General features: G+C 38.8%; 2 protein-coding genes and 1 pseudogene across 3 annotated transcripts in view; all 3 read left to right on the top strand.

The window, feature by feature from the left end:
• The window catches only part of TMEM225 (transmembrane protein 225), a 193,825-nt gene that overhangs the window by 62,936 nt on the left and 106,469 nt on the right, over nucleotides 1-24,420 (top strand). The window lies entirely within an intron of this gene.
• LOC309604861 (olfactory receptor 8B8-like) overlaps nucleotides 1-24,420 on the top strand; it is a 153,634-nt pseudogene that overhangs the window by 70,213 nt on the left and 59,001 nt on the right. The gene's annotated exons all lie outside the window — the stretch shown is intronic.
• LOC309604846 (olfactory receptor 8B4-like) lies at nucleotides 44-23,251 on the top strand. Its single transcript, XM_082339837.1, is given in 3 exon segments — nucleotides 44-7,580; nucleotides 7,584-8,073; nucleotides 8,076-23,251. Coding segments are annotated over 3 exon segments (987 nt in total). The 5' UTR covers nucleotides 44-7,160; the 3' UTR covers nucleotides 8,153-23,251.

Below are 24,420 nucleotides of genomic sequence, written 5' to 3'. Positions count from 1 at the left end.
CTGAACCATCACTGGCATTATCGCCTGAACCATCCCTTACATCACTGGCATTATCGCCTGAACCATCCCCCCCATCGCTCGCATTACCGCCTGAACCGTATCCCCATCCCCCGCAACCCTCTACCCCAGCCCCGTCCGTGGAAAAATTGTTTTCCATGAAACTGGTCCCTGGTGCCAAAAAGGTTGGGGACCGCTGGTTTATAGGACTGATCAGAAATTGGGAGAGTTAACTTATAATGTGGCTTAGTTGTGGCCCAGCCCCCTTCCTACAGCTCGCCTCATTTCTAGTTAGGACAGGCACATTCTCAGGATCTCCAATCATCTGTTCCATCTGCAACTCTGCTTCTTTGTTGAGAACACCAACAGTTGTCCAGCTCAGTTTAGACCTGGATTCATAAATTTAGTCTATGGTGTGCAATGAGGGAGCTATAAGGTCCTTGGATGTAGATGTACGTCCAAGCTGGGTCTTCCAATCAACCTTATCAGCAATAAAGCTGGCTTTTTTTTTTCCTGTCTGACTTCTGTGTCTAATTTCTCAATTGATTCTGGACTCAGAGAGGGAAGAAGGATATAATTTACTATCATCATTAATCTACCCCAACTACCTCCCACCCGTCTCTGCCATGTATACGATTCAAGTCTGTGTCATCTTCCATTCCCCAAATTTGCAGTGCTTCCCCCCCCACCCCATATGACCTTTAATATTTCCTTTTGTGATTCCCTTTGCCCAGAACATCCTCCTGATTTTCTCTGCTGGTAAACTTCTACTTATCATTCAAGACTAATAGCAATGCATTTCTAAAACCACATCATAAAGCAGACTGTGTGTTTCCATAGTAACAATGTAATAATTGGAGACTGTTTCCGAATAAAGATCTGTTGCAAAATCAAAGATACACTTTCCATAATACTCTATAAATGATTTTTAAGAGTAAATTATTTTCCACGTTTTACAAGGTGCGCAGAAAGCTATTCCATGTATTGATTTTATAAGGAATTGCAAAGACAACAAAGTGTATATAGAGCCCATGAAAAACAGAACCTTATAATAACAATGACCAATATAAACACACACTAGCAATTTAATCATTAATAAAAATAATTTTTGTGTCATTAGCTTTCTTAGATGTTAAACATAATCCTTATTATTATTATTTGTTGTTGTTGTTATGGCCCACAGAGAATTAAAAAAGCTGGTCAGACAATTAATCAAATGCATTTCTGTTTAGCTAGAAAAGCAGCTTATTAAAGAAAAGAAGAGTCATTGGAGAATTGAAGGTTTAAAAAACTTTGTGTAGGAGTATGAAGAATGGTCTCCAGAATCTGGAATGTTTGTTCATTTTATCCTCTAAACCACATCCAGACAACAGTTCCCTGGAAGGGGAAAAATCATTCAAAATGAAGAAAATCTCTGAGAGTTTGTTACCCCCTTTTAAGAAAGTGATTTTGGCGGGTGTGTCCGCCTTCATCACCGGGATGTGAGAAAGCTGCCCCACAGCCTGGAATGCTTTCCCTGCACCCACTCCCCGCCCACGTTCCCCTTAATCTCCAGTCCCTATTCCACCAGCCAGGGTTCTTGACTGCAGACAGCAGACATTGATTCTGGTTAACTTCTTCAAAAAAGGGAGTTGTCAAGAAATGGGGTGGTTCACAGAATCTTAGAGCAGACTGAGGAACCAGTTTTTGGAGTCAGGCAGCAACCAGGGGAAGCCAGGTGGTGGAATTACAGCCAAGTTACACCTCAGAACCATCTGGTTAGGCTGAGCTGGCTGCTCCTGCTGGTGCCACCAACACCTGATGTTTGTTACTGACTGATCGATTTTTTTTTGTCTTTCCTTGTGCCAAAAAGAAATATAAGTTGTTCTTGTTTCTTGTGTCACTTGCCCCAGACTCAGAGACCTGCATGGGAACATCTGAGCTGAGCTCAGGTCTTATGTTCTCTGGAGAGAGTTCACGGAAAGAGGCCAAGTCCTGGCTCCATCCAAGGCTCACACAAGGGCAGATTCCCAAATGCAGAAGGAGTGCCAATGCTGGACAGTCACAAACAAACAACTATTTTTATCCCTACTTACTTTTTGGTTTTAAACCTGAATTTCACTTCCTCAGGGAGGCCTTCCCTGACCCTCCATTAAATGGGTTCATAGCACCCCATAACTCCTTTCTGGCACACTTACTGTATTTCTAATTGATTATTAGAAGTATCTGTTTATTCTAGGTTTCTCCATATAAATTACATGTTTGAAAGAACAGGGACTATGTGCAACTGTTTCCACTGTTGCTTTATTTTTAGTGCAAAACACAGGGCTTAGAATGTGGTAAATGCTCTCTATATATCTGTTGGACCTTCTTTACTTCTACATTTCTTGGGTTATATTTCTAAATGATAGTTATTTCCCCATCCCCCTAGCTGATGTTGACTTCTGGATAATTTCTACTCTCCAAGTTACTTATTTTCTCTTTACCTGTGTCTAATAGGCTGTTTAACATATTCATAGAGTTGCTAATTTCAACAATCATGTTTTTATTTCTAGAAGTTCTATTTGAGGGAATTCCCTGGTTTGGGAACTAAGATCGCACAAGCTGCGAGGTATGGCAAATAAATAAATAAATAAAGTTCTATTTGAGTCTTTAAAAAAATATGCCTTGTCAATTTTGATTTTTCCTTCATTATACTTTCAATTTGTTTTTTTTTTCCTTTGAATACATCAAGTACATTTTTTTTGTATTCTGTCCCTGATAAGCCTAATAATTTTGCAGGTCTGGTTGTACAGACTGTGATTTTTCATTTATGGTGATTCTCATCCTGGTGGCTTATTTTGTGTTTGTTTAGTGATTTTCATTAAGAGCTTATGATCCTTGGATATTTATCTGGGGAAATTCTTTGATATCTTGATTTAAACTGTATTTTTCCAGGAAGGATTTTTTTTTTTTTTTTTGGTTATATATGTAATATGAATTTTCTACCTAAAACACAGAGGTGGTTAGAACTTTTCAGGGGATATTTTATTTCTTTTTCTGCCCTTCTAGAGCCAAGGCCAAGACAGATACATATCTCTGCCCTCTTCCTATGTGAGCTTTTTTCTTCCTCTAATTAAGCCATGGAAGATGTTCCCCTTTGGGGATCTAGTATTATGCATCAATAGGTTCCAAACTCCCTACCTGCTTGATTCCCAGGCTTTATCTCTTACGTCCTGCATAGGCAACCCAATTAAACTCTGACTCTGGGCCACAGGGCATCTACTAGTTCCCAAAGGGCAAACCCCAGGTCCAGTGCTTGTGCACCCCTCTGGATTATTACTTCCTTATTTTTTCTCTTTTGCTCTCACAGGAATTCACTTAGTTTCTGCCAGTTCAAAAATTAACAAATAGATGATTTTTATATTTTTTTCTGAATTCTTGGTTTTGTTATATCAGGAGAGATTTTTCTGAATATAAAGTTTGCAAGATTGCTGGAAATAGCTAACCTTAATAAAAACTTGTTGGATGATGAATAAATGAATACACTGACTTCTACTCTAATGAATAGAGATAATTCTTTCTTACTGTTCCATTGCTGGGTCATTGCTACACATCTGCTAACCTGTTATTTAAGAGGGGGAAATGCAGTGGGTAAGAAATTATGTACTAGAAAGAAATAACTATTTTCTTCATAAAAATAAACCTCAAAAACATCATCTAAATATGGAACTGGAAAAAGATTCTCTGAGTAGTGAGGGGGAATTAGACCAAGTAATCCTGACCTGTACTAGACACTGTCCTGGCCCCTAGATAGCTTCTGCTCTCCCTCAACATTGGATAAACTGCCATAAACTTTCTGCTTTGTGGTGTTTTTGGAGACAAAGCCAGAGTGTTCCAATATGACTGAGATGCTGGGGATGACAAAAGAGGAATAAGAGTATGGAGAGAGAGAGAGAGAGAGGGAGGAAGGAAGGAAGGGAGGGAGAGAGAGAGAAGGAGCGGGGAAGGGGGAGAGAGAGAGAGAAAGTGAAAGCTGTATGCTTTCATGACTGAGTCACAAAGCATCACTTCTGCCATACTCTTGCTTTGAGAAATCCCAAGTCCCTGCCTAGATGCAAGGTTAGAAAGCATAGACACCATCTCTTTATGGGAGGAGTGTTAGTTTCATTGTACCAAGAGCATGTGGGATGTAAGATGCATGTATGTATGTATGTATGTATGTGTATGTGTGTGCAGGAATGGCCATCTTTGGAGAGAATAATCTGCCACACATGCACAATGTCTAGTTGTTATAAACATAATATTACATAGAAAACATCCAGCATAATGCCAGGTGCTCTGCAGTTGCTCCATATGCATTAATTCTTTTTCCTCTTGATTTCCTCCCTTTTATATGAGAAACAAAAGGGGGTTTTATTTTAAGAGAAATAAGATAGATGAGAAATAAAAAAGGTACTTTTGCATGTGTTATCATACTGAAAGTTGGTAGGTTAGTAAATCTCCATTTTATAAATTAGGGAATTATGCCTCAAAGATGTTTAGTAATTTTAGTGTTAAAGTAATTCCGCAGGATGATTTATTAAGATATTCATTTGTTTTTGTTCTCCATTTATGTTGTAAGTAAACTTTTAATTGAAGGGTAACATAAGAACACAGTCTGATGAATTTTCACAAACTGAACACATCCATGTAACCAGCACCCCTATCAGAAACAGGACATTGTCAGCAACCCTGAAGCACCCTTCATAGACCTTTCCAGTCACTAGCCCCCAACTGACCAACCATGAATAACTGCTATCTGACTTCTAACATAAAAGATTAGTTTCCTTGCCTTTGAACTTCATATAAATAGAATCATAAAGTATGCCTTCTCTTGTCCTTGGCTTCTTTTCTTCCATAATAGCTTTGTGACGTTTATCTGTTTAACTTTCATGAACCTTTTGGCATGTTTTTAAGTTATACATGTGTATACTTATTTTTATTCGGTATACATCTAGGAGTATAACTGCTGGGTCAAAATGTATGTATATGTCCAAGTTTGTTAAATACTACTAATCAATTTATTGTACCATATACAGCAATATACAACAATGTTATACCATGGTACCAATGACTGCAATATAGAATTGTACCAATGTTTTATTCCTTGTTCCTATGTAATTCTTCTCTCCCTATTCCCCTTCCACATACTTTAGGCAGGTAACTATGGTTTTAACTTTATTTGCTTTAGGTTTTTTTTGCTAGGTATAAATCAGAAGCAGCCTGAAGTTAATGCCCTTCCCATTTTTAAGCCAAAATCTACTGACAAGATAGTACTGGTTGGCCAGGAAGAGTAGGTTCAGTGAAGGAGAACTCTCAGGGTAAGGAGGGTGAAGGACAGAGAGACTCCCTTGCTCAGAAAGCAGATAGAAGTCAGTGGGTCTAGGAGACAGCAGGAGCCAGAGGACCTGAATAGCTGCTTACGCTCTTTTTAGTAGGGTGACCATATAATTTGTTATCCAAATCCAGACATTTTTGAGAGTGAGAAGGTTTGCTATTAATAATTATACAGGGATAAAGGATGTAAATCAGGACTGTTCCAAGCAATCTGGGATTATTTTAGGCAGCTTCAGTGGAAACTTACAAATGTAGTTGCTCACATATCTCTTGAATATTTCTTAGAATATTCATGTAGCAGATCACATGGAGAACAATTTTGTCATCTGAAGGATGACAGGATTAAAACCTTTAGGTACATCTCCTGTTAATACCTTAGCCTGCACACATCCATCGAGTAACTTTGTAAAGGGGTGTGTGTGTGTGTGTGTGTGTGTGTGTGTGTTTCTTTGCATATATGATGTGATATTTTAATCTCCTCATATATAGTAAAAGCCAGCCTATGGCCCTTAGTAGGGCTGAGGGTAGGTGGTGTTTGGGGCAAGGGGTGTCTCCACTGTTCTGAGCAGCTCATGGTGCTAGAAACATTTTGTCTGAGGTGCTTTCCATATCACCTACAAGTCTGACCTAACTTTTTTTTTTTGTCCTATTCTCAAAACTCCTTTGAAAATTTAGAAATAATGGCTAAAATTAGTTTGGGATCATCCTCTCTTAATGTCAAGTGTAAGTGCCAAGCTTTAATAAAGGAGAGGAAAACTGAGGGTCCCCCCTCCAATTCAACACTTAACAACATGAAGTCCTTGGAGATAAGGAGAAGTTTGAGTAGAACATCTGAGTCCCAAGATGCTAGGTAAACATCATCATCCAAGCTGTAAACAAAGACAGTACAATTTCTTCCCTGTAGGGACATAGCTCTGAGAAATTCCCAGGGGATTGAAACTGTATCTAATCAGATCCCTGAGATCATCAAGTAGCATAAAGTTCTTCATGATATGCCAGCTGGGGTTCTGGTGAAAATGAGCGTTGCTATTTTTTTTCTCCTAAAGTTGATGTATATACCATCTGGGAAAATCCACAAACAGAAATCTTGGTCTGTTCCTAGAGCACCTTGGAGACTGGGGTCTGTAAAAGCTCTGATTCTCAGCACCAAGGGAATCAGAACAGTTAAAACTTGAGGCTGTCTTCTTTATGCACTAACACCATTTTCTCCTTTGAGATAATGGAAAAAGAGATTGCATAGGGCCCAGGACTGTGGGGGGCAAGGAGGAGGAAGGTGAATGTCTGACTCCCATTCTTCCTGATGGCTTTCTTTTATACTCACAAATAAGGAGTCTGGGATGTATTGAGCCCTTCCCTACTCTTAACACTGACTCTGGTGTGAAATGCAGTGAAGGGACTGAGAGGAGGAAGGTAGGAGGTGCAAACAGAGGGGACACTCTTGGCTTTCTCCCCATGGAGGGAGCCCCGTATCTGGTTGGGAGAGGGAGGCAGGACGAATGGAGACAATGGGGACAGGAGAGCTCCTGTCTCTGAGCTTGAGGCAGTGGGCTCAGGTTGTACTCCTGCTGGCTCTTGGAAGGTCTTTCTGAGAGTCGCTGGGCAGCCAATTCAGGGGCTCCATCTCCTCATCTCCCAAGTGGGGACAGAACTCTTGCTGCCTATGCTAACAGACTCTAGCTTGGATTCACGATCAACCCAGGGGAGCTGAGATATAGTCACAGACACATTGTCAATAGCTTTGGGGGGGGGGCACAGATGAGAGAAGAAAGGCACAAAGGAGGGCATCCATGCACTGGCTCATCTTCTAGACCTTTTTTCCATCAGCCATGCTTGTGCCTCTAACCAGTCTATGTATTTTGCCCTTGTTTCCACAGACAGCGCCCCAGAAGAGAATGACTCTGAGAAAGAGCTCCTCAGTGACTGAGTTTATCCTTGTGGGATTATCAGAACAATCAGAGCTCCAGCTCCCCCTCTTCCTCCTGTTCTTAGGGATCTATGTGTTTACTCTGGTGGGCAACTTGGGCTTGATCACCTTAATTGGGCTGAATTCTAGCCTTCACACTCCTAAGTACTTTTTCCTCTTCAACTTGTCTTTTATAGATCTCTGTTATTCCTGTGTGTTTACCCCCAAAATGCTGAATGATTTTGTGTCAGAAAACATCATTTCTTATGTGGGATGCACGACTCAACTATTTTTCTTCTGTTTCTTTGTCAATTCTGAGTGCTGTGTGTTGGTATCGATGGCTTAGGATTGCTATGTGGCTATCTGCAATCCTCTGCTGTACACGGTCACCATGTCGCCTCATGTCTGTTCTCTGATGATGTTTGGTTCGTATGTGATAGGGTTTTCTGGGGCCATGGCCCACACTGGAAGCATACTGAAACTGACCTTCCGTGATTCCAACATCATTGACCATTATCTGTGTGAAGTCCTCCCCCTCTTGCAGCTCTCCTGCACCAGCATCCACATCAATGAGCTGGTGTTTTTTATTGTTGTTGGAGTGGTCATCACAATATCCCTTATCAGTATATTCATCTCTTATGCTTTGATTCTCTCCAGTATCCTCCGTATTCCTTCCGCTGAGGGCAAGTCCAAAGCCTTTAGCACATGTGGCTCCCACGTTGCTCTGACTCTGTTCTTTGGGTCAGGGGCATTCACTTATTTAAAACCCTCTTTTCCTGGACCTATGGACCAGAGTAAATTTGCCTCAGTCTTCTACACCAGTGTGGTTCCCATGCTCACCCTTTGATCTACAGTGTGAGGAATAAGGATGTTAAAGTTGCTCTGAGAAAAACCCTGAAGACAGTGCTCTTCTGATGGTTCTGTTTGTATCAGTTATTTACCGGTAAGCATCATACTCAAGAATCTTTTTATCTACAGGTGTAGGAATTTAAATCTTTTTTCCTTAAGTGGGGTGTTCTCTCTACTTAAAAAAATCGCAAATCCCTTGCTTATACTCTTTTGGAGGTTTATACTGGTTCACTGCATGCAATTTAGCATCTATTAAGTGCCTATTGTTTACTGGACTCTATACTAGGTCCAAGGGATGAGCAAGACGAGGTGCTATGCCTTCCATCCTTTTCTTGGTAGGCTAAGTGGGTTTTTCCAAGCAACTTTTCTGGCTGGGAGATGGGGCAGGTGGTGGTATGAAGGTCCAGGAGAGTGAATTTATTTTTTCTTCAGTTATGGGAGCAGGCTTACCAAAGATGAAAGGTAGATATACCTTGGGCCATAGGTAAGGTAAGTCTCCCAACTCCTAGAGAGGTTGCTTGGCTAGGAAGATTGTAAATCATCCCTTTCATATACATCCATGTACACACAAGAGAAAGCCTCACTTAAGAGTTCTTTACATGGCCTGAAATGTAAAGATAACTCAAACCTAAAATCTTTCTTTTCAAAGTTTCAAAACTCTTAGGCCATGGATTGGTAACCATGGGGTAGGTGGTTTATAACTGAGCCAAATTCTTGGGCCCTGGGCTCTAAGGCTGAAAGCAAAAGAATAAGGGAGAAATTCCATGGATTTACAAGATTATGTTAACTGCTACCTCTATCCTGCCTGAGATACTGCACATATTATAGGCATTTAGGACAATTCTTTTATTATTTACAGTAGATTCAGATATTACTGTTTCTGAGACTGTGTGGACGTACGTGTGTGCGTATTACAGTTAACTATTAGAGAATCAGGAAGAAAGAGGAGTCACATTACACTTTCCACTTGCAGGAAGACTTGGAAGCAATCCTGATTTTGAGTGCCAAAGACTGCTCTGTACTACTCTGTTGAAGATTCTGCTATTCTATAATGGATAGCTCAGATTTTGAGGAGTACACCCTCATAAACTTCCCTGTGTGCTGGCAGGAAGGTGAACTTAGGGCCAAACCAACCCACATGGAAAGATGGGAGAATGGAGACTCACGGTGGGGTCAGAAGAATGGGACCCTCTCTGTGTAAAGACTAGAACTTGGGGTGCCCATGAGATCATCTGTAAAGAGCATTTGGTACTTTTGGATACGGGAGAGTCATATAAAGTACTCGGTCTATATATTTTGCTTTGTTTGTATTTTTCCAACTCACCCATAAAATTGGATAGCTGCACAGTGTATATTGGTATGAGAAACGAGGAAACAGAGGTGTAAGACCTTTCTCACATTTATCTCTCTGCTGACACTTGTTAGAAGTGGCAGCATCGTACTGAGAAGAAAGGTAGTTCAAGTGTTCCAGGTCATGGCCAGAAGCAAGGCATCCTGAGATGCAGCCGAGAACAGCACAGAGAAGCACCTGCAGCAAGGAACTGACTAAGGAGGAGACGTGAAATAAAACTTATTTTCTCCAAATATGCTAAAGGGAGGGCGTTTTTGAAGGTAGAAAAATCCAATACTTGGATTACATCTGGATTATGATAAAAATGATACTTAACCTTTATTGAGCACTCTATGTCTGGGCACTGTTTAAGGTGCCTTACATATATTAACTCACTTACTGGAATCGTGTTAATGCCATGCTGAACCACTGCTAGTCAGTCCTCTGGACTTAGCTAAACTCTATCCTCCAGAGGATTATCTAGGTCTAGGCATGTGGAGACCTGGGGATATTAGTAAGAGTCAAGAATAAGGAAGAATAAGAATAAATATAATTTGATGTGCATAAAGGAAAGAAATACCATTAGTATAAATGAGTGGAAATAAGGGACAAAGCAAAACCATAAGGATGTGAGTGGAAAGGAATAATTATGAAATAAGTTCATTAAAGCCTAAGAATAACTTTATTTACATTCATCCCATATTGGCATTGGAGTAACTAGAGGTGAAAGCATAAGTATGACTTAATGAGACACCGGCTTGGAACCCTTTGTCACTGAAGATCTGAAATGACAAAAACTCAGAGGCTCTTTTCCTGGTTCTTGTAATAGCCAGTAAGAGCCATTTATTTCTCCCACAGAAAAGACAACATTTCATAAATTATGAAGACCTTCACCTCTCTCACAAACTAAGGATAGGTCATCTTGCATATCCTTCTAGGTTGGTGTTGAGGAACTGCTGGTTCATAAATGGTCAACAAATAGGAACAGGTTTGGGGGCTTCTGCTTTACAGTAAGTGAAAAACATGATTTGATGCTCTGTGTCAGATGTCCTAAAGTGGGTCCCTCTGCCACAATAGCAAAATTCTGTCACCTCATGATATCATGACATTTTGACTTTCAGCAAGTTAAATTTTCTCTCTAGGAAGCATTATTAAAGTCAGGATTCCTCTGGGTTCAGTCTTTGGTCTACTTCTCCTTTTGGCTCTTCCTGGGACGTCTCTCCAGCTCCCACAGCTCCAACAACCACATGTTTGACTCCTAAATCCATAACTCTGGTTTGGACCTATGTTTATAACCTACAATTAGTTATAATTAGAAATATGAAAGTATCGTCAGATACCAAACAGAATTATGTAATAATTTGGTGGTGACGTAGTTTTGGAGAATAGAAAATAAACTGCTCTTGATATCTACACATTCTCCTACATTCTAAACAGGTAGGAGAGCACAGAGGTAAGTGACAGACACCAAGTCCGCGAAGAACTTTCCAGTGGAGCTTGGGAGTGAAAGGCACTGCTCTAGGCTGTGGGGCAGTGATGCCTGTTCAGTGCTAAGCCTTAGCCCACGTGTTAGATCGACAAACATCGCCCTCTGTCCCCTCACACTTCCATAAATGAAATCCGTCATTTACTAACTGCTGCAGCTGCTGATAACATAAGTCTGACTGCAGTGGCTTAAACACATGAAGGTTTATTTTTCTCTAACATAAAAGGCATCTAGAAGTAGGAAGTCCAGGGCTGATATGGCAGAGTCACCAAGAACTCAGTGTCTCTCTCTTTCTTCTCTTCTTAGCAGTGACTTCATTCTCGTGGATGCATCATGGCTTCCATATGGCTGCTAGACCTCATATGGTTTTGTCCACAGTCCAACCAGCAAGAAGACAAAGTGGCAAAGGAGGGCAAAGGATGCTTTGCCTATTCAATGAGTGACTTTCACTGACATCTCACTAGCCACCCCTACTTACAAGGGAGACTGGGAAACTTGGCATTCAACTTCAGAAAACTGCCATCCAGGAAAAACTTTAGGATTTTGTTATTAATTAAGAAAGAGTAAATGGCTATTGGGTAGGCAATCAGCAATGTGTACCAAAGGACAGAATTGGTTCCACCTGCCAGGAGGGAGCAGTTCAGAAGTGAACACCTTCCATCCCTATTATGGCTTCCTTACTTAGTTACACTTGGTTTCAAGTATAAGGGAGAGAGAGAGAAAGAGTTATTAATATTGCTAAATCTCTCACATTACAGTTACCTTTGTCTTTTTTAGTATAAAGGGACTTCTGGTAATTGAAGCTCTTATTTTCTTATGCTTTGAGACGCTCCCTCTTGATTTGTAGGTGGTTATTAGAAATGGTAGGAGAGAAAAATAAACTTTCCTCTATCCATCTTAGGTTCATTGACTAGGGCCCTAAAATTAGAATGATGAAAGAGAGATTAACAAGAGAAAAACAAACAGAAGTGTATTAACATGCGTGTTGTACATACACATAGGAGTACTCAGGGATGAGTAACTCCAAGGGGTGGTTAGAACTTGGACTTAAATAGCATCTTAACAAAGAATAAATTTGTAGAAAAGTTACAAGATAGAGGAAAAGGGTTCTGAGCTTCTGGGGTGGTAAACTGTGGGAAAGTAAATATATGGGGAAAACTAATGGAGGATAAGGTCTAATTAGTAATGTTTTTTAATGTAGGTTCTGCTGGTGAGGTCTCTGGGTTGAGAAGGGTCTAGAGTTGTCTCCAGTGATTAACTTCTGTCCCTAACTTCTGTCCCTTCTGGTAGAGAAGGGAGAGGAACACCTCTACATATTTATGTGCTGCTTTTAGGTAAATAGGGAGAGATTTTCTTATATCTACTTTTTCTCAATAGCCTTCAGTTCAAAATCCTTATACCAGCATGGTATATTTTAGGTAGCATATATTCTGCTGCCATTAGGAACCATACCAAGAACAAAGTTACTGAGAGCACACAAAAATGCAATTCAAGGGCTTCCCTGGTGGCACAGTGCTTAAGAATCCTCTTGCCAATGCAGGGGACACGGGTTTGAGCCCTGGTCGGGGAAGATCCCACATGCCGCGGAGCAACTGAGCCCGTGTGCCACAACTACTGAGCCTGCGCTCTAGAGCCCGCAAACCACAACTACTGAAGCCTGTGCACCTAGAGCCCGTGCTCTGCAACAAGAGAAGCCACCGCAATGAGAAGCCCACGTACCACAACGAAGAGTAGCCCCTGCTGCCACAACTAGAGAAAGCCTGCACGCAGCAGTGAACACCCAACACAGCCAAAAATAAATAAATAAATAAAATAAATAAATTTATTTTAAAAATGCAACTTAAATAGGGCCACGGACAGCGGGGCTCATTGACAGCTAACAGAGAAATATGACAAGAAAAATTAGGCTAGGAAATCCATAATTTCACAGAATAGCAAGAAGACTTGCTTATCTTTTAAGATTCACCCAACCATTTATGGGTTCAACAGATATTCACTAAATTCTCACTAAGTCACAGGTGAAGAGTTCAAGATTTCACTTAATGGGATCATTAGGACTTCAAACTGTCTTTTTTCCATTAATATGTACAACCACATGCCCTAATTAATAAATAAGCTGAGGAGGGTTTGATTGATACTACTTTCTGAAAACTGAGAATCCTAATTAGGACATTTGCCTACTTAGAACAATTTGACATCTCCTTGGAGGAGGGACAAGAGTACTTACAAGCTGACAATTAATAAAAGAATAAGTATATTTAATAGTGTAAAATAGACACCAAGGAAGAATTATTTTTGGCTAAAACTTGATGGTGGAGAAAAGGGAGCACAGAGGATAGGAAGAGGAAATGTATTAGTTGTATCATTAAATTATAGTGATAATAGACACAGTAAGGGTATTTTATAAAGTTATTATAAAAGCATGCACCATTACAAAAATACAAATCAAAATTTCACACACATAAGGAGGAAGAAAGGCAAATCATGTAGTTAGTGACTTAAAATAATGTAAATATAAAATGAGAAGTCATAACATAAAATACTATGATAGAACTAAAACAAACATATATAAATAAATGTAAAAGTCCTAACCTCTTTATTAGTTGAAAAAGGATTAGGCTGGATCATAAAGCAAAATACAAATCCATGTTACATACAAAAACCTATCTAAAACCAAGTGATTCAGAAAGACTGATAATAAAGTTGTGGCCAAAGACATATTAAGTAAATGCAAACAAATGAACAAATGAACAAGTATCAATAATATGGGTATCAACTAGAATGGAAGTCAGGCCAAAACTGTTAAGCAAGAAAACTATAATGTTACAGGGTAAATTTTACAATGTATATGTGAGAGTTGTGACTCTCTATGCCCTAAATAGTAAAACAGCAGGAACTATAAGAAGATATAAACACACTAATGGGAGGAAACTTTAAATTACCTTTCTCAGTTCATGATAAAACAAGGTTACTGAAAAAACAGAAAAAGACATAGAAAATCCTGTCTAAATATAAGAATCAGAAAAATATAATTTATATATATCATTTACCTGATATACTGTATATAAATCATCTGTACGTGTGTGTGTGTGTGTGTGTGTGTGTGTGTGTATGTGTCTAGTTCTGTTTCCTAGAAACACATCTTCTTATTAAGAGGTCAAGACAGTCACATAAATTGAATAGCTATTAGGTCATAAAAGCAAACCTCAATAAATGTTATATATTAGAAATAGCACAATGTCCTCTGATCACTGTGTAATAAAACTAAAACTTAATTACATAAGTAATTAAGAAAAAAAGTCCTCTATTATCTAAATAATAAAAACTAACTTTAAAGGTACTTACAGGTGAGAGAAAACTGCAAAATTATAAAACATCTAGAAAATGGATATGAAAATGCAACATTTCACAACTCATGGGATATGTGTACTGCTAAAGCAGAAATATAACACATAACCTTAAATACTATTATCAATAAAGAGAACAATGAAAATAAATTAAGCACTTAATAAATCAGGAAAAAACATAATAAAACCAAGAAAATGAAAACAGAGGGTAGGAATTAATAAAGTTAAAATAAAAAATACTGAATTAGAAAACAGAAAATAGTAGAATTAATAAATAAATAGATCAACTACTATCTATTCTAAACTCAGAAAAAAAAGGAAGGGGAACAAATACTAAATTTAAGAAATATGGGAGAATTAGAAATGGAGGAAATAAAAAACTTCAAACTACTTTGTTTTGCTCTATTCAAATGGATTAAAAAGCTTGGATGAAATAGTCCATTTTCTAGGAAAATGTGATTCAGTAAAACTAATGCTGGAACACGTAGAAAACCTAAAGAGTCCAATTCCATAAAATAAAGTTGTCAAGAGTTATATACCAGTCCCAAATGGTTTCACAGAAGAATTCTACCAAAGAACAAATAATTCCAATACTATTTAAACTGATCTAAAGCCTAAAAAAAGAAGAAAAACTCCAAAATTATTTTTATGAGATAAGTATAACACTGATGCCAACATCCACAAGATTGCATACAAAAAAGGACCAACCTCATTTATGAAATCAATACAAAAATCCTAAATAAAATATTAGCAGATATTTCAGCAGCAGAAAAAAACAGTAGCTCATCATATCTAAGTAGGGTTTATTACATGGCTGCATGGATGGTTCAATATTAGGAAATCTACTAATATAATTTATTTATTAATAGGGCTAAAGAGAAAAATCATATGATCATCTACATAGATGCTGAGAAGATATCAATTCATCATACAATTGTGACTAAATTCACCTCATAAAATAGGTCTTGATAGAGCCAGTTTGAAGTTTGGATCTCTCTCTCTCTCTCTCTCTCTCTCTCTCAGCTAGAACTAAAAACCCTATTGGACTTATTCCATTTACTTTTATTTCTAGCTATATATAACGCTCATCAAACTGCCTGCCCTCTTTGGACTAAATTCACAGAGACATTTCATTTGTCATATTTCTTTCCTGGCCCTGAGTAACTCATGCTATATTAGGTAAAAAGTAACATTTCACTGTCTTATTCATTTGTATTTATAGCTCCTTTTATTTTCTAGCTGTTTCCAAGTTCTGGACAAATATTCTGGGTTCCACAATTTTAACAGCAAAAACCACAGTATATTGTCCTTAGCTAAGGGCCAAAGGGCTATCTGCAGCATGAAGTTTCTTCGTTTTCTTCACTGTGCAAAACAGCTCCCTAGTGCAAATGAAGATCTTTTATTCCTCTTTGAAAAAGGAAAGAAATGTGGCAGAGAAACTTCCTAGCAGTGGACTGTACCTTTCCATGCAACTCCCACTTGCCTTTAGCTTCTTAGAAGGTAGAAATAATGTGTATTCTCCTGGCTATCATCTTTTATAGAGGAGTAAACTGAATTCCAGAGTTAAGAATCTGCTGAAGGTCACGAGAATGTGGTAGATCCTATTTTTAAACTCCACTTTATTGGACTCCAACTCCTACGCTTTTTTGCGCAAATACACATCGCTTTCTAGAAAGGAATGTAAAGAAATAGGAATATGAAATAGAGAAATATGAGAGGAACAGAGAGTGTGACAATCTGGAGAAATGGTTGCAAATCAGCATGAAAGAGAGGATGGACACAGTGTTGGTGTCCCAAATCCCTGTGAGTGAGATATAGTTTACTTTGGTTTAAGAGTCCAAAATAGACACTTGCACATATTCTTAAAAAGTTTGTCTCCAGGGCTGGATGAAGAAAGTCAGCTACAAGGGAACATTTAACCTTGCTTTGTTTCCAACAATAACTCTAACGAGACTGGAGGATGGATCAACCTCATTCTGGGAATATGTCAGAATCTTTAGGGACATTGTGTATAGTTAAAAATTTATTGTCACATGATTTTGTATATTTGAAAGTAAATTAAATACAAATAATGTCATAATGCCATTTAGTGATATAAAATACTCTGGTGAGAATACCTAAAAGAATTTATCTTCTTAACACCATTTATTCTAAAGAATAGCAAATAAAACCACTCCTTGGAGGTATGTATCAGAGCCTTGGAATTCGCAAAATTTAAATTTTTATCAAATGGTTTTAAGATGGTTAAACACACTGTTTTATAGGAATAAATTTAGATCATAAGTTATATTGGTGAGCATTTAAAACTAGATTTTATGTTCATGACACTTTCTATAAATATACATTATATAATCATTAACTTATAAAATCTTTCTTTCACTCAACTTTTTATTGTATTCCTACTATATTCCAGGTTTGGGGGATAGAGCAGTAAACAAAACAAAACAAAAAATACTCGGAGCTTAGATTCAACTTACTTGTTAAATTGGAATAATTAGTTTATATTTGTGTATGTTATTTATATTGTGATTGCCATGTCTCATCCATTCTTTCTTCACCACATAACATAGTAAGCATCCAATAAGTTTTGCAAATTGAATATATTCAACCTGCTTAATTTAAATTTTGCTCTAAAACACATCTTTTAAAAAAGTTTATGTGTTTTAACAATGAATTGAAAATTTTATATAATGAGTTATGTAAAATCTCTGGTTATACATTTAGGGGCCTAAAAATACGCAAAATATAAATTTTAAACTAAATTCACTTTTTTTAAAACAACTTCACTGAGTCACCAGCACAACCTGGTGGCTGCTTAAATGAATTACTTGGTTCAGTGTTTAAAAGTTTCTCTTGTGAGTTGTGTCTCCATTCTTGTACTGACCTGGCTTTTTCTTTTTTTGTATTTAAAAATCACATTAAGAAGCTTATAACTATCATAATTAAAATTTACACAACTTTTTGTAAAACAAATATAGGTATTTCAAAATCCTATACATACTGGTCCTCTAATAGCAATGTGATTGGATGATCTGTCTCCTCTCCAAGTTAATTAATTTCTAGAGGGCAAGAAGAGCATCACAAAGTTTTAAATTATAATCCTGCTCCCCACAGGAACTTAATATTCTGCAAATTAAAAGCAATTATTGTTTTACTGCTTTGCAACATTTTAAAGGGTTTGTGTGTTTTGCAGGTGATTTATACCCATTTAATAGAGTCTGGGATTTTGTCAGATTCATGATATCTATAATCTGAGATGGTTCTTCTTGCAAGTGATCATGACTAGAAATAACTGGGAAGAAGCTGAATGATCATTTGCCAGAAATGTCTTAAAAGGTATTTCACCATGGATGGGGGTGGTTGCACTAGAGGACCTCTAATTCTAAGATTTTAAAACTACTAGTGGGCTTCCCTGGTGGCGCAGTGGTTGAGAATCTGCCTGCCAATGCAGGGGACACGGGTTCAAGCCCTGGTCTGGGAAGATCCCACATGCCGCAGAGCAACTGGGCCCGTGAGCCACAATTACTGAGCCTGCGCGTCTGGAGCCTGTGCTCCGCAACAAGAGAGGCCGCGATAGTGAGAGGCCCGCGCACCGCGATGAAGAGTGGCCCCCGCTTGCCACAATTGGAGGAAGCCCTCGCACAGAAACGAAGACCCAACACAGCCATAAATAAATAAATAAAAATAAAATTAAAAAAAAAAAAAAAGAAATTGCCCCAGGTTGATCATAAAAGTGCCAAGGACATGAAGTTTAAAAAAAAAAAAAAAAAAAAAAAACTACTAGTGATACATTAAAATAGATCATTTTTTCTGCTTGTACTTCCACTAGCTAATGCAGGAATTCAACTCCTGTGAAATTTCCTCAAGAATTTCTGGGAATCTCCAGAAAGATCTTGTGCTCAGGAACCAGTCGTCTCACTGGCAGCACACTACTCCCTTCTGCAACCTTCCCTGTACCCCAAGACTGGAGGATACACTGCTCTGCAGAGCAGAAGATCAGCTGCTCCTGCCCCTGAGTTTCTGTCAGATGTGCCTGCTGCCCTCTCTTGCCACAGCTCAGAGACCAGCCCACGGGAGTACGGCCACATTCTCCAAGGCTGTTACCAGGCCCTGACACAGAATTCCCCTTCCTTGGTCCCTCTTTTCCCACCTCCCACACACATCTGCTGCTCTGGATGGTGGTCACTTTCATTGTTCTTTTTCTTTTTCACATATCCCTGTAAGAAGAATTTAAATGAGCATCTATAATGTACTGGACCCTGCATTTGGCACTGGGGATACAGCACTGAGCTATGTAGATATGGTTCTAGTTCTCATGAAGCATTCATCCCAACAAATAAATATGGAGCCAAATCAGATCATCTCACCATGAATTAATGAAATCCACAACTTCATCAGACATTATGAATCTCCTCTGGGTTCATCTGAACTCCTGCTAAATAAGTATTGATTTTACTTGCTTTGGTAAATAACACAATCTTTATTGAGTTTTAGATGAAATTGTAGGCTTAATCTAAACAATAAAAATCCAAGTGAATCACAAATTAAAAACATCTGTGATTCACTTGAGTGAGTCATATCATGAATCACTGTGATATGTGATGTGTGATATGTGATATGGAGATGATGGAGTTCCTAAATCCTTAAGCAGCCCAGAAAATGAGTATTTTGAAGCCTTGGTCTTCCTTTCTCCTTTATGTTCAGGATTGTATGAAGCTTTAGTTGCTATAAAGCTGGTAGAAATCTTCCCTGGCAAGGAAGAGTGTGGATGCTTTTGGGAATGGAGAGAATTGAAGAGAAATTTCTGGAAGGATAGTCCAGGTGAAGAATAACTAAAAAGTTATTTGGATGCAGAAGTAGTGGAAGGGGTAGGGAAGAAAGGTGGATTTTGGCTGTGTTGGGCATGGGCAACCTCGTACACACAAGGAGAATGAGTCATACAAGCATGTAGGGATCGGGGATATATTATCAACTCTTTGATTCTGAATACTAAGCCTAAGTTGTTTGAATGTAACTTTATTTTCATCAACTTGTACTGATGTGAGACGAAAAACACACACTTCTAGTGGGCCCATTTTGGAATCCCTTGGTGTGTTGGGTGGCTTTATTAGTGGGGAAATTTATTCAGGTAGGAGCAACATGCACATAGGATGCCCCATAACAATATGTGCTAAGGACACACTAAAGCTTAAGAAAGCTGTTCTAGTACATACAACGTTGATTACATTGACATTGTCCATCTCAAGTTAAATTCAAGATAACAATAAAATTAATCTAAATGGGCGATATCCTAAGATTTTAGTTTCAAGGAGAATACAATTTAAAAAATTCCCTTAAATGCCTTAATTTCTCTGTTTCTGAGATAAAAGCCTGTATCTTTTATCTTTTTTAAAATTAAACCTTTTAAATAGTAGATTAACATGCAGTTATAAAAATAATGCAGGGATCCCATGTATCCTCTATTCAATTTCCCCCAATGGTAACACCTTAAGACTATAGTATAATAGCACAACCAGGATATTGACACTGATACAATGCATTGATCTTATTGAGATTTTCCCAGTTTTACTTTTATTCATTCATGTATGTGTGTGTGTGTGTGTGTGTGTGTGTGTGTGTGTGTGTGTATGTGTTTGGCTACGTTGGGTCTTCCTTGCTGCACGCGGGCTTTCTCCAGTTGCAGCGAGTGGGGGCTACTCTTCGTTGCAGTGCGTGGGCTTCTCATTGCAGTGGCTTCTCTTGTTGCAGAGCACGGAATCTAGGGCGTGCAGGCTTCAGTAGTTGTGGCTTGCCGGCTCTAGAGCGCAGGCTCAGTATTTGTGGTGCGTGGGCTTAGTTGCTCCGCGGCATGTGGGATCTTCTCACACCAGGGATTGAACCCGTGTCCCCTGCATTGACAGGTGGATTCTTAACCTCTGCACCATCAGGGAAGTCCCTGTGTGTGTGTTTAATTCTGTACAATTTTTATCACATACGTAGGTTTGTGTATTCGATACCACAGCCAATATACAGAACAGTTTTATCACCACAAAGATCCCTTGTGATGTTCTTAACTTATGACGTTTATCTTCCTCCTTAAAACTTCATTCCCAGCCTTAAACTCTAATCCTTAAGCCACTAATCTGCTCTCTACCAGTATTACTCTTTCACTTAATTAATATTATAAAAATGGAATGATACAATTTGTAACATTTTCGGATTGACTCTTTTCACTCAGCATAATTCCCTTGAAATTCATCTAGGTTGTTGCCTGTATCAATAGTTCATCCACGTTTTTGTGTGAAGAAAATTTTCCTTGCTTTGGGATATATGCCCAAGGTTCTAACTGCTAGGTAATCATGTGTTCAGTTTTAGAAGAATCTAACAAACTGCTTTCCAGAGTGATTATAATATTTTATATTCTCACCAGGAATTTATGACTGATCCAGTTTTTCTATATCATTGTCAGCATTTGGTGCTGTCACTTTTATTTTAGCCATTCTGATAAATATGTAATATTGTTTCATTGTGGTTTTAATTATGTTTCCCTGATAATGTTGAACATTTTTTCATGTGCTCATTTGCAACCTGCATGTCCTCTTTAGTGAAATGTCTACTCATGTCTTTTTCTCATTTTCTACTTGCTTCTTTTTTTTTACTTTTAAGTTTTTGAGAGTTCTTTATATAATCTTGATACGTTTGTGAGATATATGCTTGCAAATATTTTCTCCCTATCTCTGTGTCTTTTTATCCTTTTAAAAGGGTATTTGACAGAGCCAAAACATTTAATTTTGGTGAGTCTAAATTTACAAATTTTTCCTTTTATAGACTGTGCTTTTGATGTCAAGTCTTAAAAATCTAGGCCTAGCCCTAGATCATGAAGGTTTTCCCCAAATCTGTGTTCTTTTAGCCAACTAAACAAGTTTAACATTATTGGGTTTCTGTCTTAACCTCCAACTCTGTCCATCCTACATAGAAGAGAAAGTTTTAGAAACAGATGCTGGAAGATCAAAATCTTCCAGGCAGGTTTTCTCAGAGATCTTAGCTAAGAGTTTATTTTTCCTCTTCTACAGTTATTAGGAGACTCTGTGAGGCAGAGTAAATCCCATCATGAACATTTTCATTAGCAAACACCCATTATCATTAGCTTTCATAATGAAATAAATTATTTGGTGCATTTCATTTGTTAATTACAATTGTAATTCTGATGATACTTGGGAAAGATGGGGTGATAGCAAAAAAACTTCTCTCCTTTAAAAAGGAACAATATTAATCACAAATGAAAAAGGGCCATTTTTCTCTGAGTGAAACCAAATTACTCCCTTCATGGGTTGATTTTTCTTAGTCACATTTTGACCTATTTTCTGTTTGATATTCAATCACAAAAATTAGGAAAATAGGATATTTCATAACTACAGTTCCTTACCATAGTGTGAGTTCACGAATGTAGGGAACTCTGTTTGTTCTGTATTATATCCCACACGTAGCACCTACTATGATAGGTGTTCAAAAATTTTTTGTAGAATGATTGAATTAATGAATCAATGAGTATTACCCCTAATTATTTCTTCAGGCAATTTAGGAGAGTCATCACTGAAAGAAAGATCAGAGCAGTGAATTCATTTAGTGTTCTACTTCTAAATAACAGAGGTATGTAGAAAACAGCAAGAGTTTCTCAGACTGGTTACCTTGGAGAGGGAGGCGTCTTTCTATGCTTCCCCAGTAATACACAGTCTCAAGTTCTGAAGTCTGTGTTCTGTTGGTTCATCTATATTCCTTTCTGAGCTGAAAGTAATCAAAATGGGCAATATGGGTATTTATGCCCATCAATCAGAGATATCAGCCCTATTCCTAAACTCAATATTTGGTGGGCATATGCTAAATCTCTGTGAGCCTCCATCCTCTTTGGCCTGCTGCAATCTCCCCTAGCTTCTTCTATTGGTGCCCAACCTTAGTTTTGGACACCTGATTATATCCGAGCCCCTGCGGGGACTGAGTAGATCCTCACCCTAAATTCTATGCCACACCTTAGACATCATCCAAAATGTACCGCTGTTAACATTTGGTTGTAATTCCTTACGATCCTAATTTGTAATTGCCAAATAAATTCCACTGCATGCTTATGCTCTCCCTGAAGTGCTTCATGCTCTGCTATCTTTGGCCTCTTCTTCATGCTTTTCCTTGTTGAATTTTCCTCACTCTCCCTATTGTGCTCCCACACTTCTCATCCGACAATACACACTTCTACTTTTGTTCAGGTAACTCATATCCTTCTTCTGTTCTCTGTTGAAACATTACTTTCTCCATTAAGTCTCCCAGCCTCTTAAATCAATCTTATACGCTTGGATACAAATGTACCTATTATCCTCACTGTAAGTATAAATATTTGTCAGATTCCACCACAGACTTTCAGTTCTTTCAGGACAAGGGACATGTTTAAATTATTTGCCATTGTATCAAGATGTCAGAGGTGTTTTTGATATGTAGGCAACAGGTTTCTAACCTTGGAAATACATAGGAGAGAAGAGTGTGGAGCTGAAAGACAATGAGCATTATCTAGTACTTGCTGTCTTTTTATTCTCTTCTGTTCCACATTTAATCCTGAATAAATATTGTGGGTTCTAGAGTCCACAGTGAGTTAAATTAACATTATGCTGAATTTAGCTGGGCACCAAAGTGCCACGGTATTATCACCAAATATCCTGAGAATGTGACTTAAAAGTAGCTTAAATTAGACAATTCAGGTGAACTAAGTCTTTTTTTTTTTTTTTTTTTTAATTTATTTATTTATGGCTGTGTTGGGTCTTGGTTCCTGTGCGAGGGCTCTCTCTAGCTGCGGCAAGTGGGGGCCACTCTTCATCGCGGTGCACGGGCCTCTCATTATCGCGGCCTCTCTTGTTGTGGAGCACAGGCTCCAGACACGCAGGCTCAGTAGTTGTGGCTCACGGGCCCAGTTGCTCCGCGGCATGTGGGATCTTCCCAGACCAGGGCTCGAACCCATGTCCCCTGCACCGGCAGGCAGACTCTCAACCACTGCGCCGCCAGGGAAGCCCAAACTAAGTCTTTTTGATCCTGTCTTCCTCAAACTTTTTTTTTTTTAATAAATTTATTTATTTTTATTTTTGGCTGTGTTGGGTCTTCGTTGCTGCATGTGGGCTCTCTCTAGTTGGCAACGACTGGGGGCTACTCTTCGTTGCGGTGTGCGGGCTTCTCACTGCGGTGGCTTCTCTTGTTGCAGAGCATGGGCTCTAGGCACGTGGGCTTCAGTAGTTGCAGTGCACAGGCTCAGTAGTTGTAGCTTGCGGGCTCTAGAGCGCAGGCTCAGTAGTTGTGGCGCATGGGCTTAGTTGCTCCACGGCATGTGGGATCTTCCCAGACCAGGGCACGAACCCATGTCCCTGCATTGGCAGGTGGATTCTCAACCACTGAGCCACCAGGGAAGCCCTCATACTTTTTAATAGAAGCAAAATTTGTACGTAACTTATCTCTAACAGTTTCTAGAAGCAAAACCCGAGAATCATAGCAGATGAGGTTGATGTTACATGAAAGAGGACTCATTATTGGCAAAGCCAATAATGACATTACTTGCCAGAGTAGGAAGCTAGAATTTTCTCTTTTGATAAGTGAGGTACAGAGGAGGTTACAAAAACTACCACTTTCAATCATTAATTATGAATCAAAACACCCTAAAACCAGTTTTCACAATGTTTAACTTTTCATATACATATCTTTGGCCAGTTTGTCCATGATTTGGCATATATGGATGCAGGGGAAAATCCTGTCTCAGGATTTATGTTGATAAGCAAGTCACTCTAGTAATTTACAGAAAGAATACTGGGGATGCAGGCACTTGGTGTGAGCCTGTAAAGCTATACTTGGAGAAAAGGCAGAACCGACGCAACCCAGAGGCCTAGAGCAGGGCGTATTTCAGCAGGAACAGTCTTGCTACAACGTCACACCCCTGCTCCATACAACTGGCACGGCCCCTGGACATGCTGCAGCCACCAAAATGGTTCCCAACTGTCTCACTGTGTTCACATCATTCCCATCAGATTAATTTCTCCGGTGGAAGCATGCAATTGGCTGCGTCTAGGTCAATGTGCCTCTTTTCTGTGAGCCTAGGGACATGGGGGAGGTGTTTCTCTCCTACATGGATTCTCCAGGGGGAAGTTGGGCACTCAATCTCATCAAC

Source organism: Balaenoptera borealis, assembly GCF_965194805.1.
Source record: "Balaenoptera borealis genome assembly, chromosome: 11".
Classification (NCBI taxonomy): Eukaryota; Metazoa; Chordata; class Mammalia; order Artiodactyla; family Balaenopteridae; genus Balaenoptera; species Balaenoptera borealis.
Note: the sequence above shows the minus strand (reverse complement) of the source record. Positions and strands in the feature narration are given on the sequence as shown.